Source organism: Macrotis lagotis, chromosome 2 (genome assembly GCF_037893015.1).
Source record: "Macrotis lagotis isolate mMagLag1 chromosome 2, bilby.v1.9.chrom.fasta, whole genome shotgun sequence".
NCBI lineage: Eukaryota > Metazoa > Chordata > Mammalia > Peramelemorphia > Peramelidae > Macrotis > Macrotis lagotis.
The window spans coordinates 332,418,710-332,435,098 of record NC_133659.1 but is presented as its reverse complement, the minus strand read 5'-3'; the positions used below and the strand labels follow the sequence as shown (position 1 = coordinate 332,435,098).

The 16,389-nt window shown below is 39.5% G+C and overlaps 1 protein-coding gene across 1 annotated transcript in view; it reads left to right on the top strand.

Moving 5' to 3' along the window:
* Positions 1 to 16,389, top strand: part of LOC141512274 (ENTH domain-containing protein 1-like) — a 53,470-nt gene that overhangs the window by 25,194 nt on the left and 11,887 nt on the right. The window contains exon 3 of the mRNA XM_074221081.1: positions 6,941 to 7,059. Coding sequence (XP_074077182.1) covers positions 6,941 to 7,059 — 119 coding nt within the window. The remainder of the gene's footprint in view (positions 1 to 6,940; positions 7,060 to 16,389) is intronic.

The window sequence follows — 16,389 nt, the reverse complement described above, 5'->3', positions numbered from 1 at the left end:
TTCAGATTGGAAGCTTTTTGAGGATAGGGATTGTAATTATAAGATCATGGATTTACAGCTTGAAGGGACCTTGGAGATCATCTAAAGTAGCCTGCTTATTTATCAGATGAGGAATCTGAGGTCCACAGAAATACTTGCCCCCCATGCAGGTCGACCTTGTAGCCATGATCTGTATCCTGGTCCTCCAACCAACTGGATATCTTGAACTATTATTTCCTGTAGACATCATAACATTGAACATGTCTTGAACAGAACTTATTCTCTTCTCTCATCCAGAAAAAACTTTCTGATTTCTCTTGAGAGCACCCCAGTCACTCAGGCTCACAATCTGGGTCATCCTGGCTGCCTCTTTCCAGCCTCTTATATCAAATCAGCTGTCTGGCCTTGGATGTCTTATCTCTGTCTCCTTCCCTCATCTGACCCTGCCACCACCCATGGGCAATGTGACTTGGTCTCTAAGCCTCAAATCTCTGGCCACTCCAGTTCCATCTGCCACTGGTTTCATTGTCATACTGATCTTCCTGGCCATGTCACTCTCTACCCCCATGCCATGTTTGGCAGGGGCAAAGCAGTGGATCTAGTTACAAGACCTGGTTTCAAATACTGGCTCAGTACTTATAAACCATGTGATTTTAGGCACATTTTCTGTAAAGTGAGGGGGTTCAAATAGATCATCTTTGAACTAAAATTGTGCAAAAGTTACGACCCTTTGAATTTGCTCTTTACTAATTTGTATCCTTTGTTTCCCCTCTTTTATTTGAAATTCTCTTTCTTTTATTCAAAAACATCTGAATTTATTGTTCCTATTTCTTCCTTACAATCTTCATTATTTCTCCCATACCAGTCCTGTCTATGTGACTGAACACCTTTTTTATTCATGCTTATCTACTAAGCTGACTTAACACTTTCAAATTTCTTTTCAAAATTAGATGTTAAAGACATGAATTGCTATTCTTTCACTGGAAGAACTTCCTAGAGAAATGCATGTCTTGTAATGCCCCTATATAGCTTTATAAATTGACAAATGATAATTTGTTCAAGATGCTTGTCACAGGTCTGAGGACAATAATACTAGCCTCTATATCTTTTCCAAACTTACGACTATGTGAAAATTAAAAAAAACAACTATTTATCATCTGAGAAACTTAGCTCTCCCTTCCCCCATTTTATTGCTGATTTTATCTGTCCTATTTAGACTTTAATCTACTGAGCAGGCTCTGAGTCTTTTCTCTTATTGGTATGGCATGAAAGCCTGTCTCGACCCACAGCAAAAATACACAAATGCTAAATCATAAAGGGAACACTTGGGGAATTTGTCCAGGATTGAAGACCAATGAGACACCTCTTCATTTCCAAAATAGAGCCGGGAATCCTAAATGAACCTCCGTTAGGATATCTGCTTCCTGTCCCAGCTGATAAATGCTACAAATGCTCGAATTCACTTCTGTGGTATTGCGGTATTATTATTATTATTATAGGCCTCACAGAAATTTAAATCTTGCTTAAAATATTTTCATAAAGCAACTCCCACCTTAATATTCAAGTACTTATCTTTTGAGGAATCATTAACATCATAGCCTACAGCATCTCTTCACTCTTCCTTTGACTTCACAGCTCAGATAAAAACAGCAAGAGGACTTTTTCCTGGAAGAGTTCTTGTAGGTTTGCCTCTATCTAATAGTGCCATCAGACACAGTGTATTTCCAGTATTGTGCTGTCTGACAACAAACTGCCCCTCGGGCTTGGCTCCTAGAAGCTGGACTGTTGTTTGTTCACTTCTGTTCCTAGCTCTGATCATGAGGAATCCTGGCTTCTGATCCTGTCTCAGGTTCCTTCTGGTTATGTGACTATGGAGAAGTCTGAGTCTTGGCTTTCTCATCCAGAAAAAAAGAAAAGGGAGTTAGACTAGATGACTCACAGTTTTCTGGGCCTCAGTTTCCTCATCTGAAAATGGTGGTGTAATAAAACTCTGTAAACTACCTCACAGAATGGTGAGGTCCAGATGAAAATAGTAAATGTGCCATGCTTTATGTTGCTATCAGCTATTGTTGGTGGTGTCCCAGTATGTTTTTTATTCTATGAATATTTACCTCCTCCATTCTTGTTCCCCTACTGCCTTTTTCAGGCCTTTAAAGCTGTCCTTCATTAATTTATTCCAGATCTAAGATTCCACAAAAACATAATAAATGCTCATTGTTTGAAAATCATTTTTGAATGCCCAGGGTGTTTTATATGTATGTAAGAGAAGGAATAATAAAAGACACAATTACAACAGAAATCAATTCTAAATGGATCAAATAGGCCAAGCCTTAAATCATCAGCTTCTCAGGTGATGTTCCTGTTAACCACTGTTACTTTTCAAATCTCTCAGTCTATGGTAAATTCACTTTTTATGCAAAATCCATTTTTATGACACTGGGTTTCTTCATCCTTCTTAGTACATTGTATACTTTCCTGCCTTCAAGGAGAGTGACTGCCCTCTACAGTGATCTTGTCTGTTCTTTTTTTTTTTTAGTTTTTTAAATTTAATTTTTTTTTATTACATTTGAGTTCCAAGCTGTTTCCCGCTCTCTCTTCCAAACCCATGCTAGAGAAGGTCACCTCTTTTTTTATACTTTTCCTGCTCAGAAATTTAATTTACTTCTGACCATCTTCTAAAAGTTCCTTTTCCTATCTCCCTTGCCCTCCTATTTCTCTGTAAGTTAAGAAGAATTTTATGCCCTACTAAATGTATATGCTGTTCCTTCTTTAACTCAGTGCTAATAAGAATGAGGTTCCCATATTACCTGCCTCCTACCCCATCCTCCCCATCACTGTGATGGTTCTTCCATTGATGCCTTTTTTGCATGAGACTCCATTTTTTTTGCAAATGACTCCATTTTACCTCTCCCTAGCCAATTTCATTTTTATGATCATAATAAAATGAACCAGAAGCCTTCTATGTATACTGTTTCAAACTACCATAGTAATGATGAAATTCTTTTTTATGTATTTTATTCATTTATTAATTCTTTTATTTTACCTGGGAAACATGAGATGCACAAGTTTTGAAAATCTACCCTAAATGTTCACACAGACTGTTTGTGCCCAATCTGTGGTAGAATATTCTGAGCTCTAATTGGTCTGTTTAGTCACAGCTAGATACATGGAAGACTCTATCATAATAATGATGTTTTGATCCTCTTTGAGAATGAAGGACACCAACCAACTAACCTGGAACTATGATTAGATAGATGGATTTTTCTTTTTAAAAAATAAATTTATTTTTTCCAATTTTTTGCAGAGATAGTTTTCAACATTCATTTTTTGGTAAGATTTTAGGTTCCAAATTTTTCTCCCTCCCTCCCTTCCTTTTCCCTTCTTGACAGCAAGTAATTTAATATAAGTTAAACATGTATAACTATGTTAAACACATTTCCATATTAATGACATTCTTAAGAGTTACAAATATCATTTTCCCATATAAGAAATAAACAGCTTAACCTTATTAATTTCCTTTTTGATTTCTTTTTCATGTTCACCTTCTTATGTTTCTCCTGATCTTTAAGTCAGATTTTCTGTTCAGTTCTGACCTCAAGAATATCTGAAAGTCCTTTAGTTCATGAAATGTTCATTTTTTTCCCTTGCAGGATTAAACTCGGTCATTCTTGGCTGCAAACCAAGTTCTTTTGTTCTTTGGAATATCATATTCCACATCTTTTGGTCTTTTTAATGTAGAAACTACTAAATCTTATGTTGTCCTGACTGTAGTTCCACAGAATTTGAATTGTTTCTTTCTAGTTTCTTGGAGTCATTTCTCATTGATCCAGGAACTTTGATATTTAGCTATAATGTTTCTGTGAGTTTTCGTTTTGAGTTTTCTTTCAGGTGATGATCAGTGAATTTTTTCAAATTCTCTTTTACCCTCTAATTCTAGAACTTCAGGACAATAATTTTTTGAAGTATAGCATCTAGATTCTTTTTTTTTTTGGTCATAACTTTCAGGTAGTCTGATAATTCTTCTCTCTCCTCATTCTATTTTCCAGGTCACTTGTTTTTCCTGATGAAATGTTTTGCATTCTTTTCTATTTTTTCGTTCTTTTGATTTTGTTTCTCTATTATTTATTCTTCTTCTTCTTATTTGCTTGGTTTTTGCAAGGCAATGGGGTTAAATGACTTGCTCAAGTTCACACAGCTAGTAAATATCATATGTGAAGCTAGATTTGAACTCAGGGTCCTCCTGACTCCAGGTTGGTACTCTACATTGCACCACCTAGCTACCCCTGTTTTATTATTTCTTGATGTCTTATAAAATTATTTTCTCTTGCCACTTCTAAGCTTTAGGAGTTATTTTCTTCAGTAAGTTTTTGTATCTCCTTTTTTAATCGATTGACTTTCTTTTCATAATTTTCTTGCATTATTCTTACTTCTTTTCCCAATTTTCCCTCAATCTATGTTATTTGAATTTTAAAGTCCTTTCTAAACTCCTTCATGAACTTTTTTGGACTTATGACCATTTTATGTTTTTTGTAGGAAGCTGTTTTGCCACCTGCTGAGTTTGAACCCTGATGTTTTCTGTCACCATAGTAGCTATAGTTCTTTCTAGTAGTTGAGTTCTTTCTCTTTTGTTTACTCGTTTTCTTGCTGTTGTTTTCTGATTTCTATCTGAGACTTTTGACCTTTTGGTTCTTCCAAAGTGCTATAATCTAAGACCGGTGTGGTTCAACTCACTTCTTGGTCTATGAGTGACCTCAAGTACTCTTCTCCATCCCTGAGCCTTGATCAGGGCCCCCAGCATTGCTGTAACTGTGGCAGCTGATTCCTCTGCCCCAGAAGCAAAACTAGGGACCTCACTCTTCTGCCACAGTCAGCTGGGCCCTGCCCTTTGTGACTGCACTTTTGTGTGTGTGCTTGTTCCCTCTTTCCCACAGCCTTGGCCCGGGACTCTGTCTGATCATTGCATCTAGCCCTGTCCAGTAGCAGTGAAAGGGTCCCATCCAATCTTCTTCTGCTTGGCTGTCCAAACCCAAGGTCTGTGGGGCTAGAGCTCTGGAGGCTGTTGTCCACATGGATTCCCCCAGGATTGTGGTTTGCTGATTCTGTCTGACTGGAGCTGTCTGCACCTCATTCTAGACAAACCCTGCCACCAGTCTGAGCTTTCCTAACATCCTTCCAAATTTAGGCTGGATAATTGTTTACCCCAACTTTTAATGATTTCTGGATCTGCCATCTTCCATCAGTTCCTTTTGACCACATCTATTCTTTAACCCTCCTGCCTATACTCTTCTCACTTCCTCATCCCTGAGAGTGTTTGTCCTCCTCCCCTTGCCTTGGCTTTCTCCATGTTTTAAGGCTGTTTTAGGGACCTGCAAAAATACCAACGTCCCTAGTAGCCTTCTCAGATTGTGCTGCCTTTTTCTGAAATCCTTTATTACTCTGTGGATTAGAACTTATTCTTAATTGCTGATTTAGGTTATTTTGTCTTCATCTAGACTGTAATGCCTTGAGAATAAGATTCAAGTCTTATACTTCCTTTACTTCCCTTACTGCATCCCACAGAGTGCCAGGTTTAGACTATGTAATGGATAATTAACATTATGGAAACAATGTGCTTTTTCAGAACTTAGAGATTTTCAATCTCTAAAGAAATTTCAAAAAAATTTCATCTTCATATTTTTTCATTTCCCTTCTTTTGTTCCCCAGAAAGAATGTATATATTTTTCTCTCATCTCATTGATTTGGAAGTTTCCTTTAACCTATAGATCACAACCACAATACGGTGAGATGTGGATTGAGTCCTGGACCAGGAATCAGGAATAACCCTTGCTACCTGGATGCTATTGTGGAAATCATCTAATTTCTCTGGGGTTCAGTTTCCTCATCTGGAAAATGAGAGTATAAGAGACTCAGTGGCTTTTAATGGCTAATTCTATATCGTCCTGTGATCCAATCCTCCTTTTATCTAGGTGCCCCAATAAATTTGCTTTGGAGGGTTCATGCTAAGTGTGGATGTTGCCTTCAGTTCCTTTTGAAATCTAGCAAGTACCAGTCAAGGAATTTGGCTGTGCTATTATTTCTTGTCCTCATCGCATTACAAACCCATCTTCTCTTCCTGTCATAAATTTTCTTGATGACATCTTGTACTCCATTTCTTCTTCATTGTCTTGCTAGTTGCAATTTTCTTATCAAATAGCCTAAAAATTTCCTTATTTTCCTTTATTGTATATGCATCTCATAATGTTATAATTTTCTTTTACATACATTTGATAAAATTATGGGGTGGAGGATATGTTCAGTATGTGACCTTGACTTGAGTTGGAGGAGCTAGGGTCAGATGGTGTCAGGAAATGTTCTAAGGCCCCTTCCAGCTTGGACATTCTCTAGTCCAGTGGAAGGCCTGGGTTCAAATCTGACCCCAGTCACTTACTACTTACATGACCCTAGACAGGTCACTTAATTTGTTTGCCTCCGTTTTCTTATCTGTAAAATTGGAATAAAATTGGAATAAAATAAACTATCTTCCAGACTTCTTGTGAGGATGAAAGGAGGTTGCTCTAGACAAGATCATCAGCTTTTCTAGGGTGGAAGATGACTGTTATCCCTTATTGGCTAGAAGTCCATTTGAATAATTTCAACTTTATTTTCTATATTTCCACATATCCTATTTTGTTTTACAAGAATGAAGCATGTTTCAAATTCTGAGGCTATAGAAGTGGTGATGAGAAGACAGGTAAGAATAGAAGTTTGGGGTGAATTTTTAAATCTGTCTGAGCTTGTCAGTGATCATCAAGAGGTATTGAACTATTAGTATTCATTGTTAACCATTGGTAGGTGGTGAATGTGCCAGTGGACCCTTTGAGGTTTCAGAAACATTTTTCAGTATGATTAACTAAGAAATGTAATGTTTGTGTTAAATTACTTTTCCTTTTCACCAAAATAATTAGCTATCTTTCATTGACAGAAAGTACTTCCAAGACAGAATTGAGACCAGAGCAGAGTTGTTATCACCATATGCTGAGCAGAAGTTCGGTGTCCCAGGAAGCTCTACCACTCAAAATAAACACTTGGAAATCGGCAGAAGTAAGTCTTGAAACAAACCTGTAAGAGAATTATCTGGCCTGCTAAGTAATAATAAACTGCAGCTGCTGGAAAACTAATACTTTTCAATCTTCATGTAGTATCATAGAGTTAGAGTGGGAAAAACCATGGAGGTCATTGAGTACAACCCCTTCATTTTGCATCTGAGACATGGCGGGCTAAGGGACTTACCATGGGTCATCCAGTTGGTAAATGTTGAGATGTTTTCCACTTCTAGCTTCGCTATTTTAAGCTACTATTAGAGTACTGATTAAAAAATGTAAGCATGACATTTTTTTTTTCAAAAAAGGAAATGGTGCATGAGATGGTTGATTTTTCTCCAGGAAATGAAATTTATATTATATAATTTAATTATAGAGGGAATTTAGTTGTCTCTTCCTTAGATCTTCAAAAGTAGAGATTAAATTGGCCTCTGGTTTGCTGTGCCCATGTAGAAATCCCTAGAAAATATGACTCTTGAAAGCAATTTGAAATCTAAAGACAGAGAAACAATTCTACTAACAAAAGAAAGAAGGAGTTACCTGAAGAGGCCATTGTAGATGAGCAGGAAATGCCTTGGCCAATTTAGATTTTTAAAAAGACCTGGGCTGAACAAGGAAGCAAGGACTTGAAATGGAGAATGGGTCTGGTCTTGTAGACCCCAGTGTAGGTAGCCCTAGAGTCCAGAAAGAGTGAGACTGGTGGAGAAGTTAATCTCAGCCAAAAGGCTTGTTTGTTTTAAGATCTAAAAGGGAAGAGCAGGAGGTCAGGTTGGGCTGATCAAGGAAGGACCAAGGCAGCCTCTTGGGAGGGGGCTAATGGAAGTAGAGAGATGGCACTTCCCAAAACACTTGTATTTGTCCTATTTTATCAGTCAAGAAGGGGGATAGGAATCCTTGAACTAAATAGGACAGGACTAACCTGGATCCTAGGGAGTTGCTACCCATTTAAGGAAGGAGTTCATAAGAGAGGACCAGGCTATCCTAGCTTAGAGTCTAGGGTGCCAAAGGAAATGATGAATGTCATTGCTGAGCTCCTGTCTATGGGTTCTGAAAGATCATGGGAAAGAGGTCTGGTGTTACCATGTGACTAGTGGGACATCTTTCAAATAGAGGAAGAGGGTGGCATCTGCCAACTCTTGATCAGAGAACTTGACTTCAGTTGTAAGCAAACCTCTGGAATCCCTTCTGAATCTTGGACAAGCCACTTAATATTCATTTTAAAGGGATGGGTGGTGGATCACCACAGGAGGAAATAGTGATCAAAGAGGCCTCTAGATTTCTTCTAGAACTGCTCATATCCAGCTAACCTATTTCCTTTTTAGTAAGGGTTGCTAGGCTGGAAGATGAGAAGAGTGGAGTTAACATAGATTTTAATGACAAAGTCTTATTGTGAAAGGGTTGGAAGATGCAAGTGAGGCATCAGTACAGGTAGGTAGATTTGGGACTGGTTAGATGGTTTGCTGTCAGCTTTGGGAGGATGTTTCTGGGTGGAGTACTTCAGGAATTTGTCCTTAACCTGGTGATCTTCAATGTTCTTGTAGATAACATTCATATCAGATTTGAGGCCTTGGGGCATCTAGGGCCCAGAGTTTGTGTCCTGCTGGTGTGGCCCCAGAGGAGCCATGGCCAACACTGCACTTGACTGATTATGGTGCAGGAGGGAAATTCATGATACCCAAATATCAGACTTTGGAAGCATTAAAGTGCAAACATGACTTGGCTTTCTTACTGTAGGGGTCCCATGTTTTCCCTGTCATCCCCCACAAAGCTGTGCCCAGCTCAGCAAGTGATGGTGCTCCCAGTCCAGATTTATAGAGTGCTTGGCAGGAAGCTGAGGGACAGTCTATGGACCCTGGAAGAGTTGGGGTGTAGAGTCCTAGAGCTGCCCACCAGCTCCTGGAGTTCCTCAAAGGATGCTTTCTTCCTTTTTTGCTAGGAAGCGGCAACTAATGGTGTTCTTCCAACTGTGATTCTTGTCCTGAGAAGCTCTGTTTGCAATCAGAACTTTAGAGAGCCAGTGTTGTGATAGGACGAATGTCTTTCAGACTTTGAAGCTCCATTAGATGAGATTGTTTTGGTCAAGCTTACCCCAAGGGCCTAGGGCATTCCAGAAATGTTGGTCACTGAGCAAAGTGCTAACCCCCATTCTCTCCTCCCCTTGCCCCCACCTTTTTGGGGCTGCTTCCATGTCCTGATAACAGCAGCTTGGGGGATACTAAGAGAAGAGATTTATAAACAGATAGAATGAAGGGACACACAAACAGGTTCTAGGAATTTGGATAAGGAGATAAGGGAGCTAGTCTTGGAATCCCATAGACATAGGTTTAAGATCTGCTTCTTTTTTTTAATTTAAATTTATTTTTATTAAAGATATTATTTGAGTTTTACATTTTCCCCCCAATCTTGCTTCCCTCCCCCCTCCCCCCCACAGATAGCACTCTGTCAGTCTTTACTTTGTTTCCATGTTGTACCTTATTCCAAATTGGGTGTGATGAGAGAGAAATCATATCCTTAAAGAGAAGAGACGTCTAAGAGGTAACAAGATCAGACAATAAGCTATCTGTTTTTTTTTTTCTAAATTAAAGGGAATAGTCCTTGCACTTTGTTCAAACTCCACAGCTCCTTATCTGGATACAGATGGCACTCTCCTTTGCAGGCAGCCCAAAATTGTTCCTGATTGTTGCACTGATAGAATGAGCAAGTCCTTCAAGGTTGAACATCACTCCCATGTTGCTGTTAGGGTGTACAGTGTTTTTCTGGTTCTGCTCATCTCACTCAGCATCAGTTGATGCAAATCCCTCCAGGTTTCCCTGAAATCCCATCCCTCCTGGTTTCTAATAGAACAATAGTGTTCCATGACATACATATACCACAGTTTGCTAAGCCATTCCCCAATTGAAGGACATTTACTGGATTTCCAATTCTTTGCCACCACAAACAGGGCTGCTATAAATATTTTTGTACAAGTAATGTTTTTACCCTTTTTCCTCATCTCTTCAGGGTATAGACCCAGTAGTGGTATTGCTGGGTCAAAGGGTATGCACATTTTTGTTGCCCTTTGGGCATAGGTCCAAATAGCTCTCCAGAAGGGTTGGATGAGTTCACAGCTCCACCAACAGTGCAATAGTGTCCCAGATTTCCCACATCCCTTCCAACAATGATCAAGATCTGCTTCTAATACATACAGCTTCCTCAGCAAATGATGTAGCCTGTCCATGGTGGAAGTGTCTCTTGAAGTTATAGAAAAATGGCTGAAGTTCCTCAGTTAAAAAGCAATGTTCCAAAACTCCCTGGGTGCTCCTCAGAGAGCCAAATCACAAGTCCAGAGTCCAGGCCAAGAAAATGTGTTTTCTACAGTGTGAAATTGTACATTTGGCACTATTTTAATTTCTCCTTCACAACATAAAGGGCTTCTACAATATTCTTACTTCTGAAAAACTTTCTATTTAAGGAACTTAGGTAATTGGAATTAGTATCTTAGGATACTTTCTTCATCTTCTGATTGAGGTGAATGCTAGACTATTTTACCATGTTAGTGTGTTTCAAGTAAATGGCGGGGGGTCATAGAACAAAGATGAACATGAACTGGAAAATGTGGATTAATGGAGAGCATCTAAAAATGGAGCTTTCAACAGTTTCATTCCCTGTAACAGCATAAATTTGATCGTATGTACAATGATGATTTTGCGTGGCTTTGATAACATAATTATCCCCTAAATGTGTTATTCAGTTTAAATAATAGGACAAGCAGTTCAAGATAGAAGGGAAAGAATGTAAATTTTCCATATCATTGACTGGTAAGCTTGATTGTAGGGCAGTGTCCTGAAAACCCCGAGAAAAGACAATAATCATGAGGAGAGAATAATTAGCAGTATTAAATGCTTCAGAGAGATTGAGAATAAGAAAAGATCATCAGATTTGGCAGTTAGAGATCATTAGTGATATTGAAGATAACTGTTGAGGGGATTGATGAGATCAGAAGCCAGACTGTACAGGGCTTAAGGAGTGAGTAAAGAGAGGAAGGTGCAAGCAATGGGTATAAACAGCCTTTTCTAGAAGTTTAGCTGAGAAAAGGAGGGGAATGCATGAAGGAGATCATTTAAGGAGAGACTCTAGTGATTTTAAGAATGTGGGAGATTATACATGTTTGAAAGCAATGAAAAAGAGACCAGGAGACTGGGAGAGGGGTTTGATGAAGGTGGGAATATGTTGGTGAATATGAGAAGTAATGGGCATAAGAACATATATAGAGGGGTTGACTTCGGGGTGGAGAAAGGCCACTTCATTAGCAGAGACTAGAGAAAAGGAGGAGAGGCAGGGAGATGTCAAACCATTCTGAAATGAAGAGAAGATAAAAAAGGAGCTTGGGTTGAATGACCTTAATTTTCTCAGTGAAGTAAGAGATGACTTTCTCAGCAGAGGGGTGGAAATGTGGAAGGAGAGGTGAAGAGGAGGTTTGAAACAGTTTCTGTGGGGAGTGAGAGAGAAACCAGTTATTGTCTCAGGCTACAGGAAGCTAACAGAACTGATACTGCCTAACCTCAACAGGGCTTTCACTGCAGTAAGGCAATTACATGTCTTCCTCTGCTCAGGGCTAAGATTTGGCAGAGGGTGATAGTTGCTAGAAAGAGGAAAGATTCTAGAGTAGAGCTTCAAGGTACAGTTGAATTAGTAGAATTAATGAAGAAAAGTAAAGCGAGAGCAGGGCTAATGTCTTGGGAAGGTATTGAGGGCTGTGTCCTTAGGAGGTTATGATGATGGGGAAGCAGATGGCTTTAGGAGGGGTTAACATGGCAAGAGGTGGCATGGTCGGATACCTTGGAAGTAATGGTGAAATCCAGTGTGTCATCCTTTTGTATGGCCAAAGTAGATTGAGAATTAGGTAATTGCATCTGAGGTGGCTGAAACTGAGAAATTAGGGTGTTTGGGGAGGTATCAACATGAAGTTTAAGGGCAGGAAGTAGAGAGGAGGCAGTCTTGTCTTCTTCTCAGGAGGGAGCATGACCTGGTGACAGAATTTTGTCGATTCAGATCCCTTAAAAGAGAGTCAAATTAAAAAGTGCTTCCAGGAGGGGGGGAAGTGTAAAATGAGCCATGGAGAGGATTTGTTATGAAAAAGTTCCACAAACCAAACCTGTGTCCATCCATAAGAGATAAATATCTCACCCTTAAGGTACATTCTATTCTAACATGCTTTGTAGTTATTTGTGAACATGCTTCATGCTTTATTCCTCCTTTCCCCCGATAACTGATAAGTTCCCTAAGGTCAGAGACTACATTTTGCTTTATCTCTGAATCTGGAGTACCTTCAAAATGTTTCATAGGTGAGTTAATTAAATTGACTTGTCAGTGTCCAGAGGGGACACAGAATAAAAGGTGAAAGATAGGAGGAATAACATTAACAATTAGAGCTGTTGAGCAATTTCAAAGACATTCTTGGGGGATATGGAGGTTCCCTACCAGGCAAAGGTTTGATTACCTGTTGTTTGCTATGTTTTAGAGAATTTTTGGAGTTTCTGGAAATCAGGTGGGTAAGTTTTAAGGTTCCTTTTAATTCTTGGATTTATTGATTCTAGGAATAATTAAATGCAATATTTATCAGCCTGTTCTCATTTTGTAGGTTTATGCATTGATGAAATTCAGATTTAAAATGAATTGATATAGCAATTAGATAGAACTATTAATCTGTGGTGCATAAGTTATTTGATACAGATAAAGACGGAAATGCATTCCCAATAGTTCTGTGAATTTGCAGTTGTCTTTTCCAGCCAGCCCCCTGGTTCAGGTGCTCATTCCCTCTAGCTTGGGCTATGTGTTGGTCCTCTGGCAGGTCCCCCTTCTGTCATCTCTCCCCACACAACTGCCAACCCGTTCACTCCCTTACTCAGGAAAACTGCAGTTTCTCCCTCTTGGGATCCCCCTGGGATAAATCCTTCCCAGGCCATCTTGTCCTGCCTCACTAGGCTCTCTGCACCTTGCTTCTGGGTGTTCTGGCCTCATCAGCCTGTGGGCCTTTCCTCAGGAGTGTACCACAGGTTTCCATGGCTTCACATGGGCTGCTCTCAGCCCCCATGTCTATGGTGTATGCGTTCCTCACCTCTTCTTCCTTTAATCCCTAGTTTTCTTCCAGCCTTAGCTGAGGATGGAAGACCTGAGTTCAAATCCCACCTTAGGCCCTGGCTGTGTGGTATGTCACCTCTCTCTGCCTCAGTTTTCTCCTCTGGGTGCTGGTTTTAAGGGCCTCTAAGGTCCTTTCTGGCTTTAACTCCATTGATCCTCATGACCACTAATACCCTCTCTCACAAAATTATTTATTATTTAATTTTCTAAAAACTTCAATAAAATGTAAGTTTCTTGAAGATAGAGGCTATCTTCAGTATCAAATACAGGACCTGCACCATTTTAAGAACTTAATAAATCTGTCTTGAATAAATACAGAAAAATAAAATAGTCTGATTTTCCTTTGTCCTCCTCATTTCTCTCTACAGGAATCTCCTGGAACTGATTCGGTCCACCCTATGTCCTAAATGATTTTCTTAAAATGATGTTTTCCTTGTCTGGGAAAGAGGGTTAGAGGTCTGACTGTCCCCATTTCTACACCTTGCAGCATCCCAGAAATACTCTTTTGCGCGCCCACCATCATTTCTTGTTAATGTCAGTGGCATTTGAGGCATGCCGACGTGCCCTTTCTTCAGTCATCTGCCTTGGTAGCAGCTGATGGAACCTGGCACACGGAAGCAGTCAGTCTAATTAGTGATGCTGCGTGTGCCACAGAAGGGCTGGGGGGAGCAACGACACGGGAGGTGCACTGTCATCCTTTTACAGACTAGGAATCTAAACGGGATCATTTCTTTGGTCTAGTGGGCACGGGCAACACTTTGAAACATCTTTTAAAAGAAACAATTTGAAATAGAAACTGTTAACTTGTTCTTGTTCCACATAGGAAGAGGAAAATTACCTCCCAAAGCAACATCTAATGCTCCTTACAGAATGGAGCCTGTAGACAGACACATGATTCTACTTGACTGAGGGAGGTTTCAATTCCAAAAGAAAGGTTTTTTAATTTGTGTCCCTTAGACATGAATCAGTTTTCTTTCTGCATATTGTTAGTAATTTTTATGACAAAATCTGCTTAATTAGCAGACCTATTTATATTCAGATGATCCCATTTTCCCTCTTGACGCCCATTTTCTACTTTTTGACTTGATTGGAGAATGAGGTGGCAATGTTGATTTTTTTTTGGCCTTAGTCATTTCCATGGCAACAGATAGAGATGATGTGAATTGGGTTCACATAAAATTAGAGCTCACCAACTCTTTAGTCTGGTTATGAGTTACTAAGTTAGAGTAAAGAAATAGGAAATTATTTTTCTTGTGTGTGATCTCAAGGAATTAATTCAGGGCCCAGTGCCTCTATTGATTAGTTTGCTTAAATGACGAATTCTGTATATTGAAGGCATTATTAAACTTGGTACTGTTTTTACAAATCACTTAGAACTCAGAGGCAAAAATTTTGTACAAATGGATGTTCCATTTTAGGACAATTATTTCTCTTGTCTGCTTTCTGCATTTCTTTTTCAAGTCTAAAATTTCCTTTAGTGTTCCTGGAAATTCTTTGAGGAGGAGGCCTTCTTAGACAATCTGTCCCAAGCTGAGCAGTCAAGCAGAAGAAAAGGACAGTGGGCCCTGAGGGGATGCTTCCAGAGGTAGAGCCAGGAAGGTTAGTTCACAGAGTGCACTCATTGCTTATCTTGATGAGAAGGTGGCTTAGCCAGGATGGAAGGATCTGGAAAATGACTGATTTTGTTTTGGTTGGGATTAAATCAAGTATAGACTTTATCATGCTCCCTGAGAAGCTGGATGCTGCTCACTCTCCTTTCCTAATTCTAGACCTTCCCTTGGCTTCCCATCACTCAGCTTCCTTGTCTCCTTTGCATTTCCCTCCATTTGCATAAGATGTCTTAAAAGTCTTTGTGAAGTTTTCAGCTTTTAATAGCTTAAGTAGTTTCAAACTGCATTAAGACTTGTATAACTCCCTGCATTTGTTTTTGTTGAGATCATCCCAGTCTTCTGTCCTAAAGAATCCTTTTTTAAGGTGTCTGTTACCAAGCAAACAGACTTCTCCATTGCAGTACCTTCCTTCATACTTAGGGACTTTGCTATTTACACTAAGGTTCTTCCTAATACCCTGCTCTCCTGCTTCATTGACTTCCTCAGCTTTCATCACCAGTATCTTCCCCCTACCTTTGCCATCCTCAGGAGTGGCCTCTTAGGCCTCATCATCACTTCAATTACCTTCCAAAACCCTCCTTTTTTTCTTAATTAGAATTTATTTTTCAACTCTCTTTTGCCCACTTTCCCCCAAACCTATTTATTCTCTCTACAATCTCCTGTCCTTCCATCTTTCCTGTTCTCCAAGTCCATTACCTTACCTTGGACTCACTTTTTGCCCTGCCTTTTCCCAGTCTTGACTCTATAGTTAACCAGTTCAATTATGCATATCTTCTACTTTTTGACTCAACTCGCCCAATACCCATGAGACTTCCTTAGCATCTCTGTTATATGTGTATAAATATATTACATTCACATACACAGACATGTGAATATGTTTAACAATGTGCATATAGAAATGTACATACCCACAGATGTATGTAAACATACATATACACATGTGTAGATATTTACACACATTATGACTGGGTACACCATGAATTTATGTTGTGTCACCTCCCTGCTAAAGTTGATCTTGTGTCTGCACTAAATCTGATACCAAGATGGCAAATTCCTATGATTGGAGAGCCATTGGGGCTGCCTAGGGAGGGGCAAATATGCCCAGATTAGAAAAATGGAGCTGTTTAAAAGCTTCTATGCCAATCAGTACTGGGATTAGGTTGGGTTTGTGAGTGCCCACTGCATTTATAGCTTAAGGAAGTGGGCATGGATAATGGCCCAGCAAAAGAGACTGAGGAGTGATTGCTTGGGGACAGTAACATTTTTAAGCCCAGAGAAAATGTGTCCAGGAGGACACAGTGGTAGCAAAGCCAGACATTGGAGAGTGACCAGGAGGATGAGGATGGAAAAAAGTCTAAGTTTACCTCCTTAAGAAATCATTGGTAACCTTTGAGAGATCTGCTTCCATAGAAGGGTGGAGCTGATGTCCCTCCTTTCTGGTAAGAGGCCTCAAAGTTGAGAGAGGAGTGAGGAAGTGTAGACAACTGAGAGAGAGAGGAGGTCCAGTTTCAAAAACAAACAAAAAAACCCAAAATAAACCTTCAGTAACTCTTTTGAATTGTTTGCATTCTCTTGATGTCTTTAATATGCACTAAAGAGTC